The sequence below is a fragment of the Molossus molossus genome, unplaced genomic scaffold (assembly GCF_014108415.1).
Source record: "Molossus molossus isolate mMolMol1 unplaced genomic scaffold, mMolMol1.p scaffold_m16_p_2, whole genome shotgun sequence".
Lineage (NCBI taxonomy): Eukaryota > Metazoa > Chordata > Mammalia > Chiroptera > Molossidae > Molossus > Molossus molossus.
In genome coordinates, this window is record NW_023425355.1 from 55,203,333 (window position 1) to 55,226,244 (window position 22,912).

Here is a 22,912-nt window from a genome sequence, read left to right on the forward strand (position 1 = left end):
TTCAGCTTCCAAATGAATGCTTATTTGGGGTGAAGCATTTATTTATATGGAGTATATGGTGTAAAACATTCACACTTCTGTTTCTATTCATTAGTATCTAGTTTTAGTTCTCCGTTTTTTTTTATTTATAAAGAAAAACAACTATGATATACTTAAGGGGGCCACTAAGTCCAGACTTTGGGAAAATTATATTAGGAGAGAAAGAAAATATATCTTTAATTGAAGAATATTTATCATACATGTATATACATACATGGGATATGCTAGTCATTGTGATGCTTTTATAAAAGGATATAGTTACATAAAGTGCAAGGTTTATAAAAATAATAATTCACAGCTATGAAGTTAAGAGACCTTAGAAGTACCATCAAGTGTGAAATTATTTACACTTAATTTAATAAATGCTTCACTCTAGATTATTTACTTAGGTTATAATGTTGGACAATATTTTACCTACCTAGCTCCCATTTATTCCTTTGTTAGGTGCTTAAATAAGGAATCCAGACTGGTTTTTAATTAGGAAATACTGGTTTTTTGTTTTAAAAGTAAATATTTTGGCCCGGCCAGTGTAGCTCAGTGGTTGAGCATCGACCCATGCACCAGGAGGTCATTGGTTCAATTCCTGGTCAGGGCACATGCCCAGGTTGTGGGCCCCATCCTTAGTGGGGGTCATGTAGGAGGCAGCCAGTTGATGTTCTCGCTCATTGACGTTTCTAGCTCTCCCTCTCTTTCCTTTCCTTTCTCTAAAAATCAGTAAAATTTTTTTTAGAAAATTAATATTTTGCATTGATTATAGGCTCTTCAGTCGTAGAGATCCAGAGGAGGATGGAATGATGAAAAGAAGGGGACGGCAAGGTCCAAATGCCAACCTTGTTAAGACATTGGTTTTTTTCTTCCTGGAAAGTGAGGTTAGTTTTTTTGTTTTAAAAGTAAATATTTTGGCCTGCGGTGTAGCTCAGTGATTGAGCTCAGTGTTCATTTCCTACGTATTCAGTTTCTTTCCTATATGTCCATGCAGGATGTTGGTCTATATATTTATTTGTAATGTTTTGGTATCATAGTAATGCTGATCCCTTAAAATGATTTGGGAAGCTCTAGTCTATTTAAACTTCACAGAATGATGAAAAATAATTTGCTTATATATTGAATGGATAGGTAAATATGTATTTTTTTTTATATAACCATAATCACTCCTATGTAGTTAAAATAAATTTGTAATACATTTTATAATTGAGAGTAGTTAACTCATAATATTGATTCCAAATAGGCTCTAAATATACATGCATATAATCTTTTCAAAAGTAATTTCCATGTTAATGATTATTGTGAGAAATGTTTAATGATGCTACCTAACAAGATTTACTTATACACAGTAAGCTAAGACAGTTTTTCTCTGTCTTTTCTTCCACCTGACCTCAAAAAACAGATTGCTGTTTGAGTTTGTACATGGTGTCCACAAAGCTTCCATTGCTTTGAGTTTAGACTAGTATGCTATTTGTTTAAGAGCACATTGCTCTTTTTTAATTTTAGTTACATGAACATGCAGCATACCTTGTGGATAGCATGTGGGACTGTGCTACTGAGCTGCTGAAAGACTGGGAATGTATGAATAGCTTGTTGCTGGAGGAGCCAGTTAGTGGAGAGGAAGGTAAGGTTGTTTAATTATAATATTTTTGTTGTTTAGACAGTTTTGAAAATAGATTTTACTTATTCCATTTGTTTACTTTTGTGATTAAATAATTGAGTGAAAACCTTACTTTGTGAATAATTTTGTTTTCATACATATGAACTTTATGCTATGTAGACAGATAAGTAGTTGCTGTCAACATTCTTGAATTTTTTTCTGTCTGTGTTCATATTTTCTTTGCTCAAATTGTGGATCCTTGGTATACAGATTTGTAATATTTAGGAAAGTTTAACCTACTTTTAATTTTTCTGTGATTCAGTAATAGAATTTTTCTTTAGTACATTAGATCAGATTCTATCACAGGCAGAAGGAACTCTTATGTAATAATTATAAATGGCATATAAGGAAAAGAAATAGATTAATTCTTTCTAATTTATTTTTTATCAGCGCTAACAGACAGACAAGAGAGTGCTCTGATTGAAATAATGCTTTGTACCATTAGACAAGCAGCTGAATGTCATCCTCCTGTGGGAAGAGGGACAGGAAAAAGGGTATGCCAATATATTTTCAGTATTCTAAACTATGTTTTTTTTTCAGTATCTTTTATAAAATTATTTGTAAATCCCCCCTACCCACCCCACCTTCACCATACTATTGTCTGTGTACATTGGTCATGTGTGTAAGTTCTTGGCCCCCCCCCCCCGAAGTTTGTCAGTTTGTAGAACCAAAGTTTTGAATCTTACATTTTATTTTTCAGATGATCTTTGCTTATAAACATGTGGTAGAATTAAATTTTAAAACATTAACAATCTAGGAAATTTATTTCATAACATACTTCATTAGTTACTACAGAGATACAATGATTGGCAGTTCTGCCTTAATGACCATGTTAAATGGTGCATATTTCTCCTCTGGTTTATTTTTAGATTTGCTTTAAATTTTTTTTATTGATTGATTTGAGAGAGAGAGAGACAGAGATATTGTTACACTCATTTATTCATTGGTTGATTCTTTTATGTGTCCTAATCGGGGATTGAACTCGAATCCTTGGCATATTAGGACGGCGCCCTAACAAACTTAGATACCCAGCCAGGGCTTTAGATTTGCTTTTAATAAATAAAACATAGCCCTGGAGTGTATAGTTCAGTGGTTAGAGCATTAGCACCCACACCGAAGTATCGTGGGTTCGATCTCTGGCACTGGTTGGGGTGCATGGGGAAACATCCAATTGATCTCTCTTTCTCTCTCTCTCTCTCCTCCCCCCCTTTCTTCCACTGTTTAAATATCAATGGAAAAAATATCCTTGGGTAAGGATTAACAATAAAAAATACATAATTATTCATTAAAATGGGCAAATTCCTGTTCTGGCTGGTGTGGCTTAGTTAGTTGGGCATTCTCCCATGCATTGAAAGGTGACAGGTTCAATTCCCAGTCAGGGCATATACCTGGGTTGTGGGCTTGATACCAGGTGGTTGTACAGGAGACAGCCCAGCTGATCACTATCTTGTTCTCACATTGATGTTTCTCTCTTCCCTTCCTTCTAAAGATCCATTTTAAAAAGTCTTGAAAATGGGGAAATTTGTATTTCCTGGGATTAGATTTTAATGCATTATTGCGAAGTTCACATATATTTGCATTGTAGACCAACAATTTCATAGGCTTTCAAATCTTTTTGATTGTGAAGCACAAAAATACAATTTTATATTGTGACCTAGTACACATCTATTTATGTGTTTTTGTGTGTAACTAGATGAAATTTCCTCAAACAATACTGAAACTTAGGGTATGTGATACATTCTATTTTTGTTGTTTTGTTATTTTGTTGTTGTTGTTAGTCCTCACCTGAGGATATTTTTTGATTTTTTAGATAGAGTTACAGAGGGAGAGAGAGAGAGGGAGAAACATCAATGTGAGAGAGACAAATTGATTGGTTGCCTCCCTCAGGACCCTGACTGGGGCTGGGGATTGAACTTGCAACCTAGCTATTTGCCCTTGACTGGGAATCGAACCCACAACACTGTGGTTTGTGGGCTGACACTAACTGCTGAGCCAAACTGGCCAGGGCTTCTTCCTATTTTTTAATAAAAAAATTACTGTGTTGAATTCATAACCCATGGATCATGGCCCACAGTTTAGAGTAGGCTGAAATGCTACTCAATCTCATTATAATATAGTTCCTAAACTGTTATTTCTTGTTTCTAATTGCTTCTTGGATAGTCTAATTAGGTATTGATTTTGCCTCTAGAACTATGCAAAGTTTTTTTTGTTTTGTTATTTTAGGTGGCTTTTTAAAAATAATGTACAAGTTATTCTCTTTGTCATTTTTGGGTTTTAAGTTTTATAGTAGATCCATTATCTAAAATAGAGTTTTATTATTTATTTTGTATATCTTAAACTTGAGTACCTAACAATGTCAGTAGCTTAATAAGTACTTAAAATGCTGTGTTACTTCAGGTGCTGACAGCGAAGGAGAAGAAGACCCAATTGGATGACAGGACAAAAATCACTGAACTTTTTGCTGTGGCCCTTCCTCAGTTATTAGCTAAAGTAAGATTGTGTCAATATCAGAATGCTACAAAGAAATGACAGGATTTTTTTGAAATGTCACACAGAATTTTATTGTAATATTATACAATACCATTATTGTGATGTTTTTGACTATTTTTGTTTAATTTCAAAGTACTCTATAGATGCAGAAAAGGTGACTAACTTGTTGCAGTTGCCTCAATACTTTGATTTGGAAATATATACCACTGGACGATTAGAAAAGGTATGCTGTTTTCTGTGTATTAAAAAACCTGAAAAATTATTAGTTTAATTCCTTCCATCCTATTGTTTTTAAATATTTTTAAAACATTTTATAACTTCTAATGTGAAAGGAAACATCGCTCACGTCTTCTTTATTTTAGATAAGTTGGATTTAGATAGAGAATGGCACTAATGAGGCTTCTGTTTGATTCATATTCACAGCCATGCTCTCATTCCTAGCCATTATGTATCTGTCACTGATCATTTATGGAGATTGGGGTGGGTAACAGGATAATAACAATTACAAAATGAAAGTAGCTAATATCCATTGGATACTTTTACTGTGTTCCAGGAACTGTTGTAAGTTCTTTATATGTATTACAGTTCTCACCAAAACCCTATGAAATAGGTGATATTATTCTTTTTAATGTTAAGGAAATAAGTATGAGTGAGTGAGTGTATTTATTTACCATGGCTAGAAAAACACCTTAAAATGTATGTCCTACTTGTTGTAGAGTTATTTTATTTTAAGCTTTTCCCCATGGTGGTGTAGTTGGCTTTATACCTACCATGTGTACATTAGTTTTAATGAAAAATACTTTGATTTTGCAGCATTTGGATGCCTTATTACGCCAGATCCGGAATATTGTAGAGAAGCACACAGATACAGATGTTTTGGAAGCATGTTCTAAAACTTACCATGCACTCTGTAATGAAGAGTTTACCATCTTCAACAGAGTAGATATTTCAAGAAGTCAGCTGATAGACGAGTTGGCAGATAAATTTAACCGGCTTCTTGAAGATTTTCTGCAGGAGGTATATATTACACATATTTTTGTCAGTTGGGCCCCTTCCTCTTCAGTAACTGATTTATTAACCAGTCCTCGTGATAATCCCCAGCAGTATCTTGAAATGATGTTCAGACTTTTTGTTCTATGATTCACCGTGCTACTATTACTCCTTCACCAACATAGGGTGGTGGTAAAAATCTGTGACTTGGAGAAGGTGAATAAAAAACTAACGTTTTTTAAAAAATTTATTTAAAAGAAATGATCTGGGAAGTTGCCAGGGTTTAGTTGACTATGAGGCTATTAGTGAACAGGTGTTAATGGGACAGAAAAGTAGAGCTAGCCTCTGGCCATATAGTCTCAAGAAGTAGGGTATTTCTTGGTGTATGGTCTTTGATATTATAAAGCCTTGAGAATTGCTGTTATACCCACTCTTGATCTTTGCGTTTTGGATGTTGTTCTTTTATACTTCTAAAGAGGCTTAAAGTGTGCCACTCAAAAACACACTTATATTTTTATTGTGATTTTTATAATTTCTGGAAATATATTTAACAGTCTAATTGATTTGCATAAAATATAATAATTTTTTAACTTTCTTTTTGTGTGTGTGTAACATTGCATGCTTACTAATTTTTGCCTAATTGGCAGTTGGTTCGAATATGTTCATATACAATGATCACATTATTAGTTAAAATTTTATTTATTTATTTATTTATTTATATTTATTTTTTTATCCTCACCCGAGGATATTTTTCCATTTTTTTTTTTGTACAGATAGAGTGGGAGGGAGAGAGAGGAAGGGAGAGAGAGAGAGAAACATCGATGTGAAGGGACACATCGAGTGGCTGCCCCCCGCACGACCAACCAGGGCCGGGGACAAACTGCAACCGAAGTACGTGCCCTTAGCGGGAACCGAACCCGGGTCTCTCTGTACCGCAGGCCGACGCTCTAACCGCTGAGCCAAACTGGCCAGGGCTAGTTAAAATTTTTAATGGCTCTACTCTTGGCTGTATATAATTGTTATGAGGACAAGTTAATTTAAAATCAAGCAGTGTTTTGGAAATTACATTTAATTATTTTGTAGAAAAATTAAAGTTTAAAAACAACTAAGCAGTGTTTGAGAGACACAGGGTTTGATACAGTAAGTTGAATAGTGTTGAACATACTTTATAAGTTTCATGTATTAAGATTCATAATGTTTTCAAAAACTTCAGTCACTGTAAATTGCAAAGTTGATATCTAGAAAGGATTAGCATGTCTAGTCCTTACTGAGAGGTTTTTTTCTAAATTGTGATTGGTCTGATATATCTTTTGTGAGTGCTGTAATTCTCTTGTGTAGGTTTTATCCTTTAGGTGTTATCTTTATGATCTCTTGCTTGTCCTCTAATATATTTTCCTTTATCGTTCTAATGTATTTATTACTATGAAAGAACAGATGTCTTCATAGTTTTGTGTCTAGATTACATAAAGGAAAAAGGGAGAATGCCATTCCCTATTTCTCTCTTGAGTATAATGTACCTGTTATAACAACTTTAAATTTGGCCAGATTTAGGTATTGAATGACCTAAATTGAATTAACCACAGTTAATATGAGGTTTTTATTAGGTTATTCTTTCTTTTCAAGGTAGTATCACCAATGTAGTAGCCTGAAGTCTTTCACTTTGGTGGTTATTAATGTTTAATATTATTAACATTATTAATATTCATAGGGTGAAGAACCTGATGAAGATGATGCATACCAGGTGTTGTCAACATTGAAGAGAATCACTGCTTTTCATAAGTAAGTTAAATCTTAAAGATTCTGATTTCTTAAAACTGTAGCAACTTGCATGTTTTGAGGTTATAATGTTGTCAGATTCTTTACTAAATTTCTTGTGCTTTTGGGGGGAAAGTTACTTATATTGGATAATCTTTGAAAAATTATCCTAACATACTTTTTAAGAAATAAAATTTTTGTTGTTGTGGTACGTGTTAAAAATTTTACTATATTTTAACAGCATTCTGTTAACACTAAAGTCCAATACAAATGTGATTAAGCTTAACTTTTTAATACAACTTAATTCTTTTTCACAGTGCCCATGACCTTTCAAAGTGGGATTTGTTTGCTTGTAATTACAAACTATTGAAAACCGGAATTGAAAATGGAGACATGCCTGAGCAGGTTTTTATTATTTATAAGTTTAATACTTGACTTTGAAAATGAAGACTTGTGACTTTTTAATTTTAACTTCATTTTCTTGGTTCTTTGTACAGATTGTTATTCACGCACTGCAGTGTACTCACTATGTAATCCTTTGGCAGCTTGCAAAGATAACTGAAAGCAGCTCTACAAAGGTTTGTGGCCATTCAGTGAAGTTTTTATTCAATTAACATAATTAACTGTTTTCAGCACACTTAAGCATTTAATAAGGCCAATTTTTTTCAATGAAGTCTTGCTTCTGATCTACGATTTAGGCATGTATACTTTTAAAAATAAGTGATATTTGTAGTTTGATGCGTCTTGATTGAAAACCTGTTTTGCTTTGGGGTGCAATTTAAAATAAGAAAATGTTCACATTTGAAGGTGGCACAATTTATGGGTTCCCATATTATTCTCAAGTATTGTGTATATAATGGAAATATAGATTTTGTAATGATGACCAAGAGCCTTTGAAACAACAGATGAAGCTATTGGATTACATAAACGGATGATAACAAATCAGTTGCCTTGGTATTGTTTTAGGATCACCTTGTTTATACGCAGGATCTCCCTAGTGATGTTCCAGATTGATAAATCACTTTCTGGTTGAGTGTAATGTTCCAGCTACCATGTCTTAGAACTTTCAAAATTTTATCCATAATGGTAATCCTTGATGTGTTGTTTAATAACTGAACTAAGCAGTACTGCCTTTCCATTTGTAAATTGGAAGCTTGAAACATTGTACTTATAGTAGTAGATGTTGCCTTAAATACTATTTGGGCATGTATTACTAAATATTAAACAGTATTTAGAAGTTATAGAATTCGTTTATAAAGGGATTTTCTCTTTTAAATAAAAAATAAGATCTAGTTGGCTTTATTCAATAATAAATTAATCAGGCAGTACTCCATCTAGTAAGTAGAAAGGTGCTCCCAGGAATTCTCTTGATAATAAGTTTGTTTTTTATAAAACCAAAGAAAATTTTAAATGCTTGGAATTCTCTGAGCTTTTTTAAGCACAAGATGCTGTTATATCTGAAAATGGATATTTCCCCCTTGAAAAATTAATGTAGTTGTATTGTTAACATAGAGTATTTTTTGTCAAACACCCCAGAATGATCAAGTTTATAGTATGAACAGTGACCATATTAGTAAATGTGATTATTCACCTAAATTTTAAGTATTGAGTTAAAAATTAAAATGGGGAAAAGGTAATACTTTTAGTAAAGGAAAAGAGGTAAATGAATGTCATTGAATACAAAATTATTTATGCTGAAGCTGGGTGTAGTTTTCACCAAATAAAATGTTCAAGGTAAATCAGTTTTTATTTAACTTGTCTATTACATATATAAAATATGTACTGATATTCTATCATTTGGCATTCAGTATCAGAAGATAGGTCAAATATGCCTTAAATAAATTACTGTGGAAGATTTTATAGAATGGTTTTCTATTTTAAATTAAATGGTAAATATTTAGAAATAGAGAAGATACAAGAAAAAGATTCATCATTTAAATGTAAGTTTATGAGACATGTACAAATTTTTAAATATTGGAATAGTACCACAAAGATGATTTTTGTCTTTCTCTGTTTTTAAAAACTACAACCAGTATCCTTCACATAAGAAATGAAAGCTGCAGTTCTTTTTTTAAAATTAATTTCTTCCATTCATAATTTGCCCATCTTTCAAATTAAAGTGAGGATGGAGTATAAAACTTTACTCTTTAAGCATTCTGAGGTAATGGATTTATTAAAGATAGCCATATATAAAGTTAGATAAGTCTTCTCATTCTGAAGGACCCAAACTACTTAGGATATTATCCATTAACACACCTGATATTTTTTAAACTACAATTTGTTGTGATTTTTAAGAAAAATGGTCTCATATGGTTTTGTTTTCCTTTGTGATAAATAATAAAGAATTTAAATTGAATGTACAAGCAAAGTTAATATAGTTAAGTATATGATGTTTATGTTATTTAAAATATCTTAAATACTGAGTTTTTTTATACAGTATTTTTAAATGTGAAATTTTTTCAAGGAGGACTTGCTGCGTTTAAAGAAACAGATGAGGGTGTTCTGTCAGATATGTCAACATTACCTGACCAATGTGAATACTACTGTTAAGGAACAGGTTAGTAAATACAATAGAAAGCAGTCTTTTTAAGCAATGTTAATAAATATTTGAATGATACAGAAAGTAGAAATAACATATTCATCCATGTATATACCATGCTCAAAAAATAAATTAATGTATTAATTTCATAGGAAGTTTATAAATTTCATTATAGATTATCTTCATTGTATTTATTCTGCGTTATTGTTTCTTTATGACACCCTTGGTAAACAGACTCATGTAAACAAATTAAATATATGATATTACAGATGTTGTTCCTGAAAACAAGTATGCCTCAGGGAGGAAAGGTTCATGTAGTTTTCTCATCTCTGAGAATATTAACAGATATTGATATTGTTGCCTGTCTTGATTGTGCAAGTTATTTTTTCTTAATGTGGACTTTGTCAAGCAATCACTTTCCCTGCCTTCAAAGGATTATTACTTTCTCACCCCATATTACCCTTGTTATTCCAATACAGTCAACTTTTTCCTTCTGGAAACATTGTTACCTGATGCCATAGGTAGTTTTCCCATCTGAAAAATAAGTTCTGATCCTTTGCCTAAGAGTCTTAAGTCTATTTAGCTCTAATTCCCTAATAGAGGATTAATCTTTTTTGGACATATGATTTTTAAATGCTTTTATGGGATAGATGTTTTTATAATAATTTAATAAGAAATATAATGATACAAAATGCTTATGGTGATTTCAAGGTTTTATGACCATTTCATTTTGCTTAGCCTTTGTATATATTGGGGTAGAGCCCCATTAGTCATTTTAAGTGCTATTTTCAGCAGCTTGTGTTATGTTGGGTACTATTTGTTCTAGTTTCAGGTATATTTACTTCTTTTTTTTGTTTGTTTTTGTTTTTTATCCTCACCCGAGGACATTTTTGCATTTATCTTCAGATAGAGCCGGAGAGAGAGAAACATCGAGTAGCTGCCACCCACACAGCCCCATCCAGGGCTGGGGACAAACTGCAACCGAGGTATGTGCCCTTAGCGGGAACTGAACCCGGGCCTCTCTGGTCCGCGAGCAGACGCTCTAACCACTGAGCAAAATCGGCCAGGGCTATATTTACTTCTTAAAGCTACCAAGCAAGTTGTTCAAATATAGGTGTCCATCTATGAAGCTACCAAGTTGTTCAATGCTTTTGTTTGTCAATTATCTTTATTTCATTTTTAAATATGAAATTAAACCCTGACTGGTTTGCTCAGTGGTTAGAGCTTTGGCCTGTGGACCAATGAGTCTCGGGTTCGATTACAGTCATGGGCATGTACCTCGGTTGCAGGTTGTCTCTTGCCCTGGTTGGGGTTGTGCAGGAGGCAACCAGTCGATGTGTCCCTCTCAGGTTGATAGTTCTGTCTCTTTCCCTCTCTCTCTCTCTCTCTCTCTCTCTCCCCCCCTCCCCCTCTCTCCCTCCCTCTCTCCTTCCCACTCTACCTGAAGATAAATGGCAAAATATCCTCGGGTGAGGATTAAAAAAATAATAATAATATTAAAGAAATGCATTTGGATTGTTTTAGCTAAAATTTTATTTAATACCTAACTCTTGGTCTTATTTTTCTTCTTATTTCCAACTCCCTTTGTCCCTCCCATACATACATGCTCGGGCACAAATAAATTGGAATTTATTAAATGGCCAACACCCAATTACTGGATTTTGCATTTCCTACAAAAGTGTATAAAGTATATTGCCACAATTATTACATTGCTGAATTCTGTCCAATTTTAAGTATATAATTTTGTACTGTAGCAATAAAGGTTTTGGAAATTCAGTTTTCATCTCTATAATTCATATGAAAGGAATGACATTTCTGAAGGTAGTAAATTGAGGTTAGAGTTAAATTCTTAGAGTAGGATTTTAATGAAATATTCACTGATATAAACTATATACACAGAATATTTTCTTATGCCACCAAGATATTCAGCTTAATATTCTCTAATTTTTATAGTGTTAACACATAATTCCTTATCTAATTTGTTGTTCAGGTCTTGAAGATGGTTTTGTCATTAGTGTGTGTGCAGTCTTCCTAACAAGCTTCTAGGACTATGTCCTGGACAGCTCATTCGACCTGCCAGTTCACCTGATTAATAAATATCACCACACTTAACAAACAGCTTTATATTATTACTGTGTGTGTTGCAAAAGTTTTTGTAAACTCATATCCAGATAGGTATAAATTGTTGCTATAGGTGTAAAATAAGAAGAGACCGAAAGACACGGTAAATTCATAAAAGTAAAGAGAAAAAAAGTAAATGTGGTTAGTTCCCAAAAGGTAAAACTGTATTATAATTTGTGTTCCTAGCGGTAGTCTTCCTTTAAATGTAATTTCCTATTGACATTATGATCCTCAAATTATATTTTCATTATCCCTTTCCAACAGACAACTTTTTCCAGGTACCTTCTGACTAATTTTACCAGTGTTTAACTCCATTTAAAACTCCTGGTAGAGCCCTGGCCGGTTTGGCTCAGCGGTTAGAGCGTCGGCCTGCGGTACAGAGAGACCCGGGTTCAGTTCCCGCTAAGGGCACGTACCTCGGTTGCAATTTGTCCCCGGCCCTGGTTGGTCGTGCGGGTGGCAGCCACTCGATGTGTCCCTTCACATCGGTGTTTCTCTCTCTCCCTCCCGCTCTGTCTGAACAAAAAATGCAAAAATGTCCTCGGGTGAGGATAAAAATAAATAAATAAATAAATAAACTTTAAAAAAACAAACAAACAAACAAAAAAAACTCCTGGTAGAGTTTTGTTAAGCTCCTTGAGATGCAACTTTAGCTTTAAATTTATTATGATACTATCAGGTTTGCCTGATTTGTAGTAAGCAGCCCATACTTGGTTATGTTTTTATCTACTTAAGCACCACAAATATTGACAATGAGAGTGTTTAAAAAGTACCATAAACTTTGTGGTCCCTCTTCTAAAAAATCTTCTGTGAGATACTCATCTCCTTGGTATCATGCTTTTCTCCCATAGAAGAAAAGAATGGTTCCAAATTCATGCACTATTTCATATTTGAGAATGTATACCACAAGGTATTGTAGTATATTATAGAGTGTAGGATTTGGAATTAGAAAACCTGAGGTTAAGTCCTGAGTGTGTGTTTTGATAATGTTAGCATATTACACAAGTCACTTAATAATTTATTTTTGTTACAGATGTTTCTCCTTTTTTCCCCTGGACACCCTCCTCCCCATCCCCCTCCACCTTGTTCCCAGCTTTGTAGTCCATGTCCATCGGTTATGCGTACATGCATATAAGTTCTGGAGAGTATTATCCTAAGCAAAACAAGCCAAGCAGAGAAACACAAATATCACATGATCTCACTTATTTGTGGAATATAATGAACATAACAGTCTGAGGAACAGGGTCGTGGAAGTAGGGTACAGCCTGACAATCCTCAGAAGAGAGTGGGGGGGCAGGGAAGAGATAAACCATATTACACAAGTCACATAAAGTTGCTAAAAATAAAACAATATTTGTGAAATTACCTTTGAGTTAGTAAAGCATGATGTATATATTAGTAGTCATTATTATAGAAATTAACAATCATCAGCTTTAAAATCTTAGGAAAATGGTATACATTGATTTTCCGTAAGAGTTCCAAATATAGAAAGTTGGATTTTATTTCTGTTAAGTGTGTGGCAGTTGGTAAGAAACCTTGATTTACAGTGTGTTGTCCTTTTTTCAATAGGCCTTCACTATACTATGTGATATTTTGATGATCTTCAGCCATCAGATTATGTCAGGAGGGCGTGACATGTTAGAGCCATTAGTTTACACTCCTGATTCTTCATTGCAGTCTGAGTTGCTTAGCTTTATTCTGGATCATGTCTTCATTGAACAGGATGATGATAATAACAGTGCAGGTAATTTTTTGCTAGCATTTTGTTAAATCTGTATATCTACCATAGATCAAATTATGTAACAATGTTATAAAGTGTTGTACTACTATTTGATCTTTTATTCCCAAAAACATGAAACACAGATACGTGTTCCAGCACATTTGTGTTCATTTTTGACAACATTCTAAAGAAAATGTGATTATTACACAGCATAGGCTTTTAAGTCAGATCTTTGCTTCTCACTAGCTTTTAGCCTGCTTTTCTAATTTATAGCTACCTTACAGAATTGTGTGAATTAACTAAATTGATCAAAGTGCCTGGGCATATAGGTACTCAATGAAATTTATTCTCTCTTTCTCTTAATCATTGGTAATACCAGTATTCAGGTCATTTGAGCAGTATAAAGTGTTTCTTTAAGTGACATTTTTGTTGTATACTTTAATAAAATAGGTTTTTATATTTTAGTGAGGGTATTAAACTATCTAATATCTCAGTGTTTGAAGTTATTCTGTAAAAGTCTGGGACAGTACAGAATGTTCACAGGAAAATAATAGAACCAGCCTTGCATACACAGTACCTTATGGCAAGCAAAGGTCATGCAAAAACAATACTATTTGGTGGCTTCTTTCTGTTTTTTTTTTATTTTATTTTTTTAATTCAAATACTTAATGACATTTTATTATTTTTTGCCCTGAAATGCCTTTTAATATAGCCTTTATCCATTTTTCTTTGTGTGGTGTATATAATTTATTGTTTTTTACATTTTTATTTTAAAATGTTTTTAGTTACAGTTTATATTTAATAAATATTTTGCATCAGTTTCAGGTATACAGTGTAGTGGTTTGACAATCATACTTTACAAAGTGTTCACCGGATATTTCCAGTACCCACCTGGAACCACACATTGTTAATGCAATATTATTGACTGTATTCCCTTTGCTGTACTTGACATTTCCATGACTGTTTTTAACTACCGATCTGTACTTCTCAGTCCCTTTACCTTCTTTTTTATTTCTGGGTTTGTTTTAAATTTGAAGGTATATTTGAAGGACAGTATAACATCCGTGTGTGTGTATCCATACAGAAACTGACATGTCACTGTAATGCAACGTTTAAATATATATATGTAATTCTAGACAGGGTTCAAAATTCTTAATATCTCGGTAATTCAGTCTCCAAGGGGAGGAAAATCTGTATATCTCTAGGTCCAGAGAGCAATATTAACAGTTTTGTTTAGAAATCTGTTATAATCACAGTGTCATTAAGGAAAAGCTACCTTATTATTCAGTGTAATATTGTAAAAAAGTAAACAATATGTTTTAGGTTGCTAAGCAAATGCTTTGTTGTTCTGGAATATGCACTGTGATAAAAACTTTTTCTGATGATCTGTCTGAAATTTCTATTCTTAATATTTGGTTTTAACTTATTAGCAGTTACCAAGGATTATCAGAGACAGAGTAAAATAAACACTTATTAAAAGAGCATTTTTAGCCCGGCCAGTGGCTCAGTGGTTGAGCATTGACACATGCACCAAGAGGTCACCAGTTTGATTCCCGGTCAGGGCACATGCTCTCTCCCTTTCTCTTCCGCTTTCTCTCAAATCAATAAAGAAAAAAAATTTAAAAAATAAAAGAGCATTTCTCTTTTACACACATAAAAAAATTTTATATTGGGAATCTTACATTGAAGACCTGACAGGATAATGCATCACAAAATAGGAAATATAAATGGCTAAATAAAAACTTCACTAATAACCAAAGAAATGTAAATCAGTTTAAGGTGGGTTTTCTTAAAATAACTTCATTTGTAAAAATTGTCCAGAGGAAAATTCTTTACATAGCTTTATGTAAAAGGCTTTATCACAATTTTATTTTCATTATTAAATAATTACAAACAATCCTTTGTCAGTACATGGAGGATGTAGTCTGTCACCTTGATAACTGAATGTCAAGATCTCACATAATGGACAAGAGCAGAAATATATGAACATATGTCTTCTTAAAAGACAGAGTGGTTCCTAGGCCAGTCTAACTGAGTATATATGTAATATGGATAAAGGAAGTATGTATCAGTAAGAGTTGGCGGGGAGGATCATTCTTGGAAGGAATTGGAAAATTTCTGAGATTGGCTGCCCCCAGGGAACAAATGTCGTAACCAGCAGACGTTGAATATGTAGATCTCCTTGTATCTTATTAGGGAAGTATATGTTAGGCAAGCCTAGCCTGACTAAACCTCAATTCCTCTGACTCATTCTACTTGTTCCTGTTCCACCTTCACCAAGCAGCATTTTGACTATTTGAGTTCACACAATTTTTGTTTATTAGAATGAATGGGCTGGTCATTCATTAAGATATTGAGAGTAATTATAATTTTTTAAATTTTATTTAAATTTTTTTCATTATTTTTGAAATTCTCTCAAATAAAGGTATTTTTATACTGAGAATTAAAAATATATATATGGCTGAATTAAAATACAGATTGTTTAATATTGGGAACTTTTCCTTCAGATGGTCAGCAGGAGGATGAAGCCAGTAAAATCGAAGCTCTGCACAAAAGGAGAAATTTACTTGCAGCATTTTGTAAGCTAATTGTATATACTGTTGTGGAGATGAATACAGCTGCAGATATCTTCAAGCAGTATATGAAGGTAAAGTCTGAAAAGTGGATAGCAAGATATTTTATAATGCTTAAAAGATAATGTGACATTGGCTTTTATGCTTGATTGTCATTGCATTTTTTTTTTAATTTTTTTATTGATTTTTAGAAGAAGGAAGAGGGAGAGAGAGAAATATCTATGAGAGAGATCATCAATTGGCTGCTTCCTACATGTTCCCCACTGGGATTGGGCCCATAATCTCGGCGTGTGCCCTGACCTGGAATTGACCCTGCGACCTCTTGGTGCATGGTTTGACACTCAACCAGTGAGTCTCACTGGCTGGGCGATTGTCATTGAATTTTTAAATAGTAAGTTACTTTCCTAGTGTAAAAGAAAGCTCTCAAAATATTTAACATTTTCAGTAGCATTTTCTCATACCTCTATTCCTCCATTATAATGGGCAATTTAAATTTATTAAGTTTATTTGTATTCAGGATATTGGAAATAGCTTGTCTTATGTTAACTGTCACTATTAGAAATTTTTGTGATTTAGTTTAAGACAACACGATGGTGTGCTTCCCCTTGTTTTAGATGGTATAGTTTTGGCTTGGTGACTCTGCAACTTGTAACAATACTTTTTGTGTCCTGCCTTTCTTCATCTGTTCTACTGTGATAGCTAAGGTTCCTTTAGGGTCTCAAAATCTGATTTGATTCAGAGTAGGCTATTCACAATTTTCATAAATATGTGAAATTCTCTAATTTTTATGTAGTAATATAAAGGATATGGTAAATTATACTAACGGAATGACTAAATATGGTAAGATTTTTTCTTTAATCCTTTCTCAAGTAAAATCTAATTATAAATAAACTTTTTGAGCTTTTGCTTTCACGGAATAAAATATATAATAAATTTGTCAAAACCTAGTAATTCTTGCCATTGCCTCTTTGGCTCAGCAGTTAGAATGTCAGCCCAAGGACCGAAGGGTCTCAGGTTCAGTTTTTCGGTCAAGGGCAGTACCTGGATTGCAGATTAGATCCCTGGTCCCATGGGGGAGGCAGTCAGTCAATGTGCCTTGTTCACATTGATGTTTCTCCCTCTCTCTTTTTCTCCATCCCTCCCTTCCACTCTCTCTAAAAGTCAATGGAGAAATATCCTTGGGTGAGGATAAAAAATAACAAAAAACCTAGTTAATTCTCTTCGGAATACTTTCCTACATCATGGAGCTCTAGCACCATTATAATTTACTTTGGAACCTAAGTTATTAGGCATGATAATTTAATATTTTTTATACTAAGGTTTATGAAATCATTTTGTAAGTTTTGCACTTTGAGACTTTAGAGTTAGGTATTCTAGATTCGAGTCAGTTGTATTAGTCATAGGAAGATGGTTATCCTGTTATCTCTAATAGTTGTTCTTTATGCATTCTGAAACAATCTTATATTCGAAAAACTTTTCATGTGCAATGTGTGATTTAAATGTTACCTACAATCAGTTTTCTTTTGAATCTTAACAGACTGTTAGTTTGCATAAGCCAAATTAATAAACTTGGAAACTGTACATGGACTGTATCCTAGTAGCAAGGGGTACATTATGAAAGTAACTGTGTTATATTCATTATCTTAATAGTTCATAAAGAACATAAGAACTTTGTTTATATACTTTGTACTGTTTCTGAATCTCTGCATAGCCCAATTATTGTTTTATACCATTCTTCCTTAAAACCAAGTTTAGAGCTTAATGTGATTAGATCTTAACTGTCTGATATTTCTCAGTTTACTTAAGTTAGGAATTGTGTGCTTAGAAATTATCTTAAAGTTTTGGTAACTTTCTTTTGTGTCTTTGAAGACATGATTTTAGCCAAATACTTACTTTGTGACATATTACGTGATTAACCTAAAATTAGTCTTATTGTCCAATAGTTTTAAAAGATAAAACTCTAATTTGTGCAAATTTCTTTCCTAGTATTACAATGACTATGGAGATATCATCAAAGAAACAATGAGTAAAACAAGGCAGATAGACAAAATTCAATGCGCAAAGACCCTTATTCTCAGTTTGCAACAGGTAAGACATTAGTTAACAGTACCAGCTTTAGGTGTAAACAATTAACAATTAATAGTTTTTAAGGTAACTGTGGATAAAGGAGAATAGACAATTCATAAAAGTAGAAATAAAAGATACTCAACTTTACTAGTAGACATTATGCAAGTGAGATAATTTTTTTTTCCTCTCAGACTGGCAAGTTTGGCAAAACTATAGCTATCTAAGGTATGGGGGACATAGGTACTATCATCAGTATATATTGTTACAACCTTCCTGGTAAGCAATTTAGCAGCATTTGTCAGAATTTATAATGTGTATGCAATTTCAGGCAGCAATTCTATTTTGAAAAATTTATCCAAGGTAGAAATAGGACAAGTTTGCAAAAATGAGTATATAAGATTGTACATGGCAACATTGTTTATAGTAACAAGGAATTAGAAGTAATCCTAATGTTAAACAATAAGATATTAGATTAATATATTATATAGTATATCTCTGCAATGGCTTGTTATATGGCACTTAAAATTAGTTTTAAGTAGGTCTGCATTCATTAATGTGTAAAGGTTTCTACAATATATATGGTTTGAAAATAAAGTAAAAACGATTAGAGTACAGCATCCCTATAAAATTATACATATCTCTATGTCTACCTGGAAAAATAATCACTAAAATGTTAGCTGTAGTTAACTTGCTTTGGTAGGTTTTAGGTGAATTTTACTTTTCTCTTTGTATATTTTTATATTTATTTTAATGAGTATCAGTCTTATCAAAATTCATTAGTCATTTTCATTTTGGCAGTAGCAAGACAATTTTAATTAGGTAAAAATCATTTGCTTAGTATGCTTTTGTCTCTAGAGACCAAGTACATGCAAAACATAACCCATTTCAATTTAATAAACTTTCTTCTTGCTTTTTAGAAACCTAGGTATGAAAGTTCTTAATCTTTGCATATTCTTCATTAAAATTAATAGAATTTAAAAGGTTTTAAAGGTAGCATTTAAATAACTTCTTTTGTTATAAAATAATAACTGCTTGTTGTAGAAAGTTTAGAAAAATATAGCAACTAGAAAACATGCAATTTATCCTTAATTTTTTTCACTTAATAATGATTTTAGTTTTATAGTCTTTTTTTATCCCTATATGAAATCTTATTTTTACAAAATTAAGTCATTGTGCATTCTATTTTTCAAGTCTGAACTTTTCATATGAACACATTCTGTACGCTTTCATGCCATTAAATTCTTCCATCAATATTTAAAATGACTGTATAGTATTCCGTTTTATAGAGCAGTGGTTCACAACCTGTGGGTTGCGACCCCTTTGGGGGTCAAACGACCCTTTCACAGGGGTTGCCTAAGACATAACAGTAGCAAAATTACAGTTATGAAGTAGCAATGAAAATAATTTTATGGTTGGGGGTCACCACAACATGAGGAACTGTATTAAAGGGTCGTAGCATTAGGAAGGTTGAGAACCACTGTGAGGGACCATAGATCTCTTCTTGTTTGATGTTGAGGTTTTTTTTGTTTGTTTGTTTTGCTGCAATCTTTGACATTATAAATGGCACTAAACCAAACATTTTTGTACTTATATATTTTACACAAGTAATATTATTTCTTTTGGATAAAGTCTGATCATTAGAATTGCTTAGCAAACTTTCACTACATTTTGCCAGATTGCTCTATAGAAAGGGAGGTTATCTCAGTTTATGTTCCCAATAGATCAGAGTGCTCATTACACTGTATTCTTATGAGTGGTAGTATCCATTATCTGTTTAACAGCTTGTCAGTTAAGTAGTTGAAAAATTGCATATTGTTTTGCTTACTTAATGATGAAAGTTTTGATGTGAGATTCATCATTTAAATGTAAATAGCACAGCATAGTTGCCTAATAATTAAGTGGGCTCCTTTTTACGTTTTTATATGCTGTGTTAACATCAAGTTAATTCCAACAAGGTAGAATTCTGCCATAACTAACCTAAAGAGTTTCTAATCTCAATAACTATCTCTAGTGTGAATATAGGAAGTGCTACAATTTTGGTCATTTGTATCATGTGTTTTTAAAAATCATTGTTTTTGAATAAAATAAAATGCCTCACTTAAGGATCGCCTATTATATAAGTATATTTTAAGTAGAAAATGTATTATTTTAAAAGATATTAATGATCCATAGTTACCAAAAATTTTTAACAAGCTTGCTTTCTTCTTTTCTAAACAGCTTTTTAATGAAATGATACAGGAAAATGGCTATAATTTTGATAGATCATCTTCAACATTCAGCGGTATAAAAGAACTTGCTCGACGTTTTGCTTTAACTTTTGGACTCGATCAGTTGAAAACGAGAGAGGCCATTGCTATGCTGCACAAGTAATCTCCAAATATTTTACTCATTTCTCCTGTTTTTTAATCATGAAAATTTAAAAATCCAGCTCTTTTATTTAGAACAATTAAATTCAATTGATGCTTAATTATTTGTTTACAAATCTGTAACATATCTCTTCTTTTAACCAGTTATAGTGCTATGTCAATTAACACATGAGTTGAGACTAAATCTCCTTTCATAGAAAGTCTTTGCTTTAATTCAAACCATACAAAATCGTTATACATTATGTGAAGAAAAGCAGCATATATTCATCAGATGTTATAATGTCTCTTAATAGCGTTTGTCATAATTTCCCTTTTAGTTAGAGAAATTTTTGAGATTTGATTCCTTGATTTCAAGTTTTCTCTTTCTCTTTCTTGTTCTCTATATCGTATGACCTTTTCTCTTGTTTTGAGCCACAACCTTCTTTCTGTCTGCCTATTTCCTTTGTGTTACAAAAATTGGAAATCATCTAACTTTATTTGGGGCATGTAATTTAGTGATCAATTATACTTTTAAGTATGAGTATACTTCAGACCTCTAACATAACCAACTAGTGAATAGTAATACCCTTTCCCTTTTATTTGGGAAAATCAAGAGGTTTGGGCTCTTTCATTGAAAGCTGTTTTATTTGTGTCTCTTTTACTTGTCTTGCTTATTTAGTTATAACAGTATTAAATGTCTCCCTACAGAAATGATTTTGCTGTTTTAAGTTAATCCCATACCTTTTCCAACTTTACTTTTTTCCTTTCACTTTGCCCTAAAAGTCTCAAATTTCTTATTATGCCTTTTAATAGACTGGATGATACTTTTAAGTAGGTATGGACCACATATGTAGTAATTATTTTGAGAAGTAATATGTTATTTCCTTTTTGCCTCCCCATTTTCATCTGGATTATTCTACGTTGTTACTTTTAAATTTTTTAAAATATTTTTTGTTAATCCTCACCCAAGGATATTTTTTCCATTGGTTTTTAGAGAGAGAATAAGGGATGGAGAGTGGGAGAGATATGAAAGAGAAATATTGATTGGTTGCCTCCTGCACATGCCTTGACCCAGACTGGGGATTGAACCAACAACCCAGGTACACGCCCCTGACCAGGAATTGAACCCGCATTGCTTTGGTGCAAGGGTTGACGCTTTATCTACTGAGCCATACCGCAGGGCCACATTTTTGATAGAGTATAATGTTGGTTTGTTGTCTTGATTAATAGAGGTATTTAATGTTAAATAAATATAGTTAAAATGAGCCCTGAGTAGAGTTTAATTTTTAAACTTAATTCTTAAATGGGTCATTACAAATAGTCTTTAATTATATTTTAAAGTTAATACTGCCCTGGCCGGGTGGCTCAGTTGTTTGGAGCATCATCCCATGCACCAAAAGGTTGAGGGTTCAATTCCCAGTCAGGGCACCATACCTAGGTTTCAGATTTGATTTCTGGTTGGGGCGCATAAAGGAGGCAACCCATTGATGTCTCCCCCCCCCATTCCTCTCTCCCTAAAAAAGAAAAAGAATAAAAACATATCCTCAGGTGAGGATTTTTAAAAAGTTTAAGTTAGTCCTTCGTGTTATAGTAGTTCTCTTTTATGTCTTAAAAAATATGGAAAATGTGTATTCGTCATTATGTGAGAGCATTTGGGTTATTTTCTATGGAAGAGACAACCAAGAAAAGAATATAGATGTACCAAACCACATTATATTTAGGGACTAGCTGGTGCCTTTGTGTGCCAGTGTGTATTTTTGTTTTGTTTCAAAGAAACTAACAGTGGCATAAAATGTAAATATGTTTGCTTATTCTCACATTATAGCCTTTTTATTCTCTCTATTCCTCAGATTAAATGCATGGAAAAGAAAACATTTAGTAGTGGAAGGAAAGTATAGATAGAAATTTCTTTTCTAAGTTATAAATTTTTGTATTGTAGTCTCTTAAAATTTATTTGTCTTTTTTCTTGCAGAGATGGCATAGAATTTGCTTTTAAAGAACCTAATCCACAAGGAGAGAGCCATCCACCTTTAAATTTGGCATTTCTTGACATACTGAGTGAATTTTCTTCTAAACTACTCCGACAAGACAAAAGAACAGTGTATGTGTTAGAAACACTCTACTTAATTGTGTTTTGGAATTCTTAAAGATCGGTAGTTATACTTGATTTCTTCCTTCTACACACAGAGATTAGCCTAACTAAAGAGAGACATATAATGGACAGTAATATAGGTGATCCATCAGGAACATCTTAGTATGTGTGCTGAGTTGTGACTGTTACACTTTTTATCTTTTTACTTTAGTGCTTGGTCCTCTAAACAGGACACTTTTCTGGTGTAGTCTCCTAAAATGGTGACTTAAATTCTAAGAGGGGCTCAACAAATGGAATTAAATTCTAAAAATTCTTTGGCTCTTCCCATCTTGGCTTGTGGTATTAAAGGGCAGAAGAATATGAAAAACTTACAGTAGAGCTAGCCTCTTATGAAAGCCCACCAGTGTTTTGCATTTAAAGATCATATAGATTTTATATGAAATTCAAATGCACACAAAACTAATCTGTGGTGATAGAAATGACAGTAGTGGTTATTTCTAGGGTTTGGCGAGATTGAATGGGGAAAAGAACACAGG

At 32.9% G+C, this 22,912-nt stretch overlaps 1 protein-coding gene across 17 annotated transcripts in view; it reads left to right on the forward strand.

The window, feature by feature from the left end:
* STAG2 (stromal antigen 2) overlaps positions 1-22,912 on the forward strand; it is a 150,394-nt gene that overhangs the window by 106,835 nt on the left and 20,647 nt on the right. For all 17 annotated transcript variants that reach the window (XM_036270843.1, XM_036270842.1, XM_036270841.1 and 14 more), the window contains 15 exons: positions 797-908; positions 1,531-1,648; positions 2,075-2,178; positions 4,082-4,174; positions 4,308-4,397; positions 4,988-5,191; positions 6,873-6,943; positions 7,237-7,324; positions 7,417-7,497; positions 9,384-9,476; positions 13,149-13,323; positions 15,807-15,946; positions 17,859-17,960; positions 20,157-20,305; positions 22,257-22,385. In XM_036270843.1, the coding sequence (XP_036126736.1) occupies positions 797-908; positions 1,531-1,648; positions 2,075-2,178; positions 4,082-4,174; positions 4,308-4,397; positions 4,988-5,191; positions 6,873-6,943; positions 7,237-7,324; positions 7,417-7,497; positions 9,384-9,476; positions 13,149-13,323; positions 15,807-15,946; positions 17,859-17,960; positions 20,157-20,305; positions 22,257-22,385 (1,749 nt within the window). The remainder of the gene's footprint in view (positions 1-796; positions 909-1,530; positions 1,649-2,074; positions 2,179-4,081; positions 4,175-4,307; positions 4,398-4,987; positions 5,192-6,872; positions 6,944-7,236; positions 7,325-7,416; positions 7,498-9,383; positions 9,477-13,148; positions 13,324-15,806; positions 15,947-17,858; positions 17,961-20,156; positions 20,306-22,256; positions 22,386-22,912) is intronic.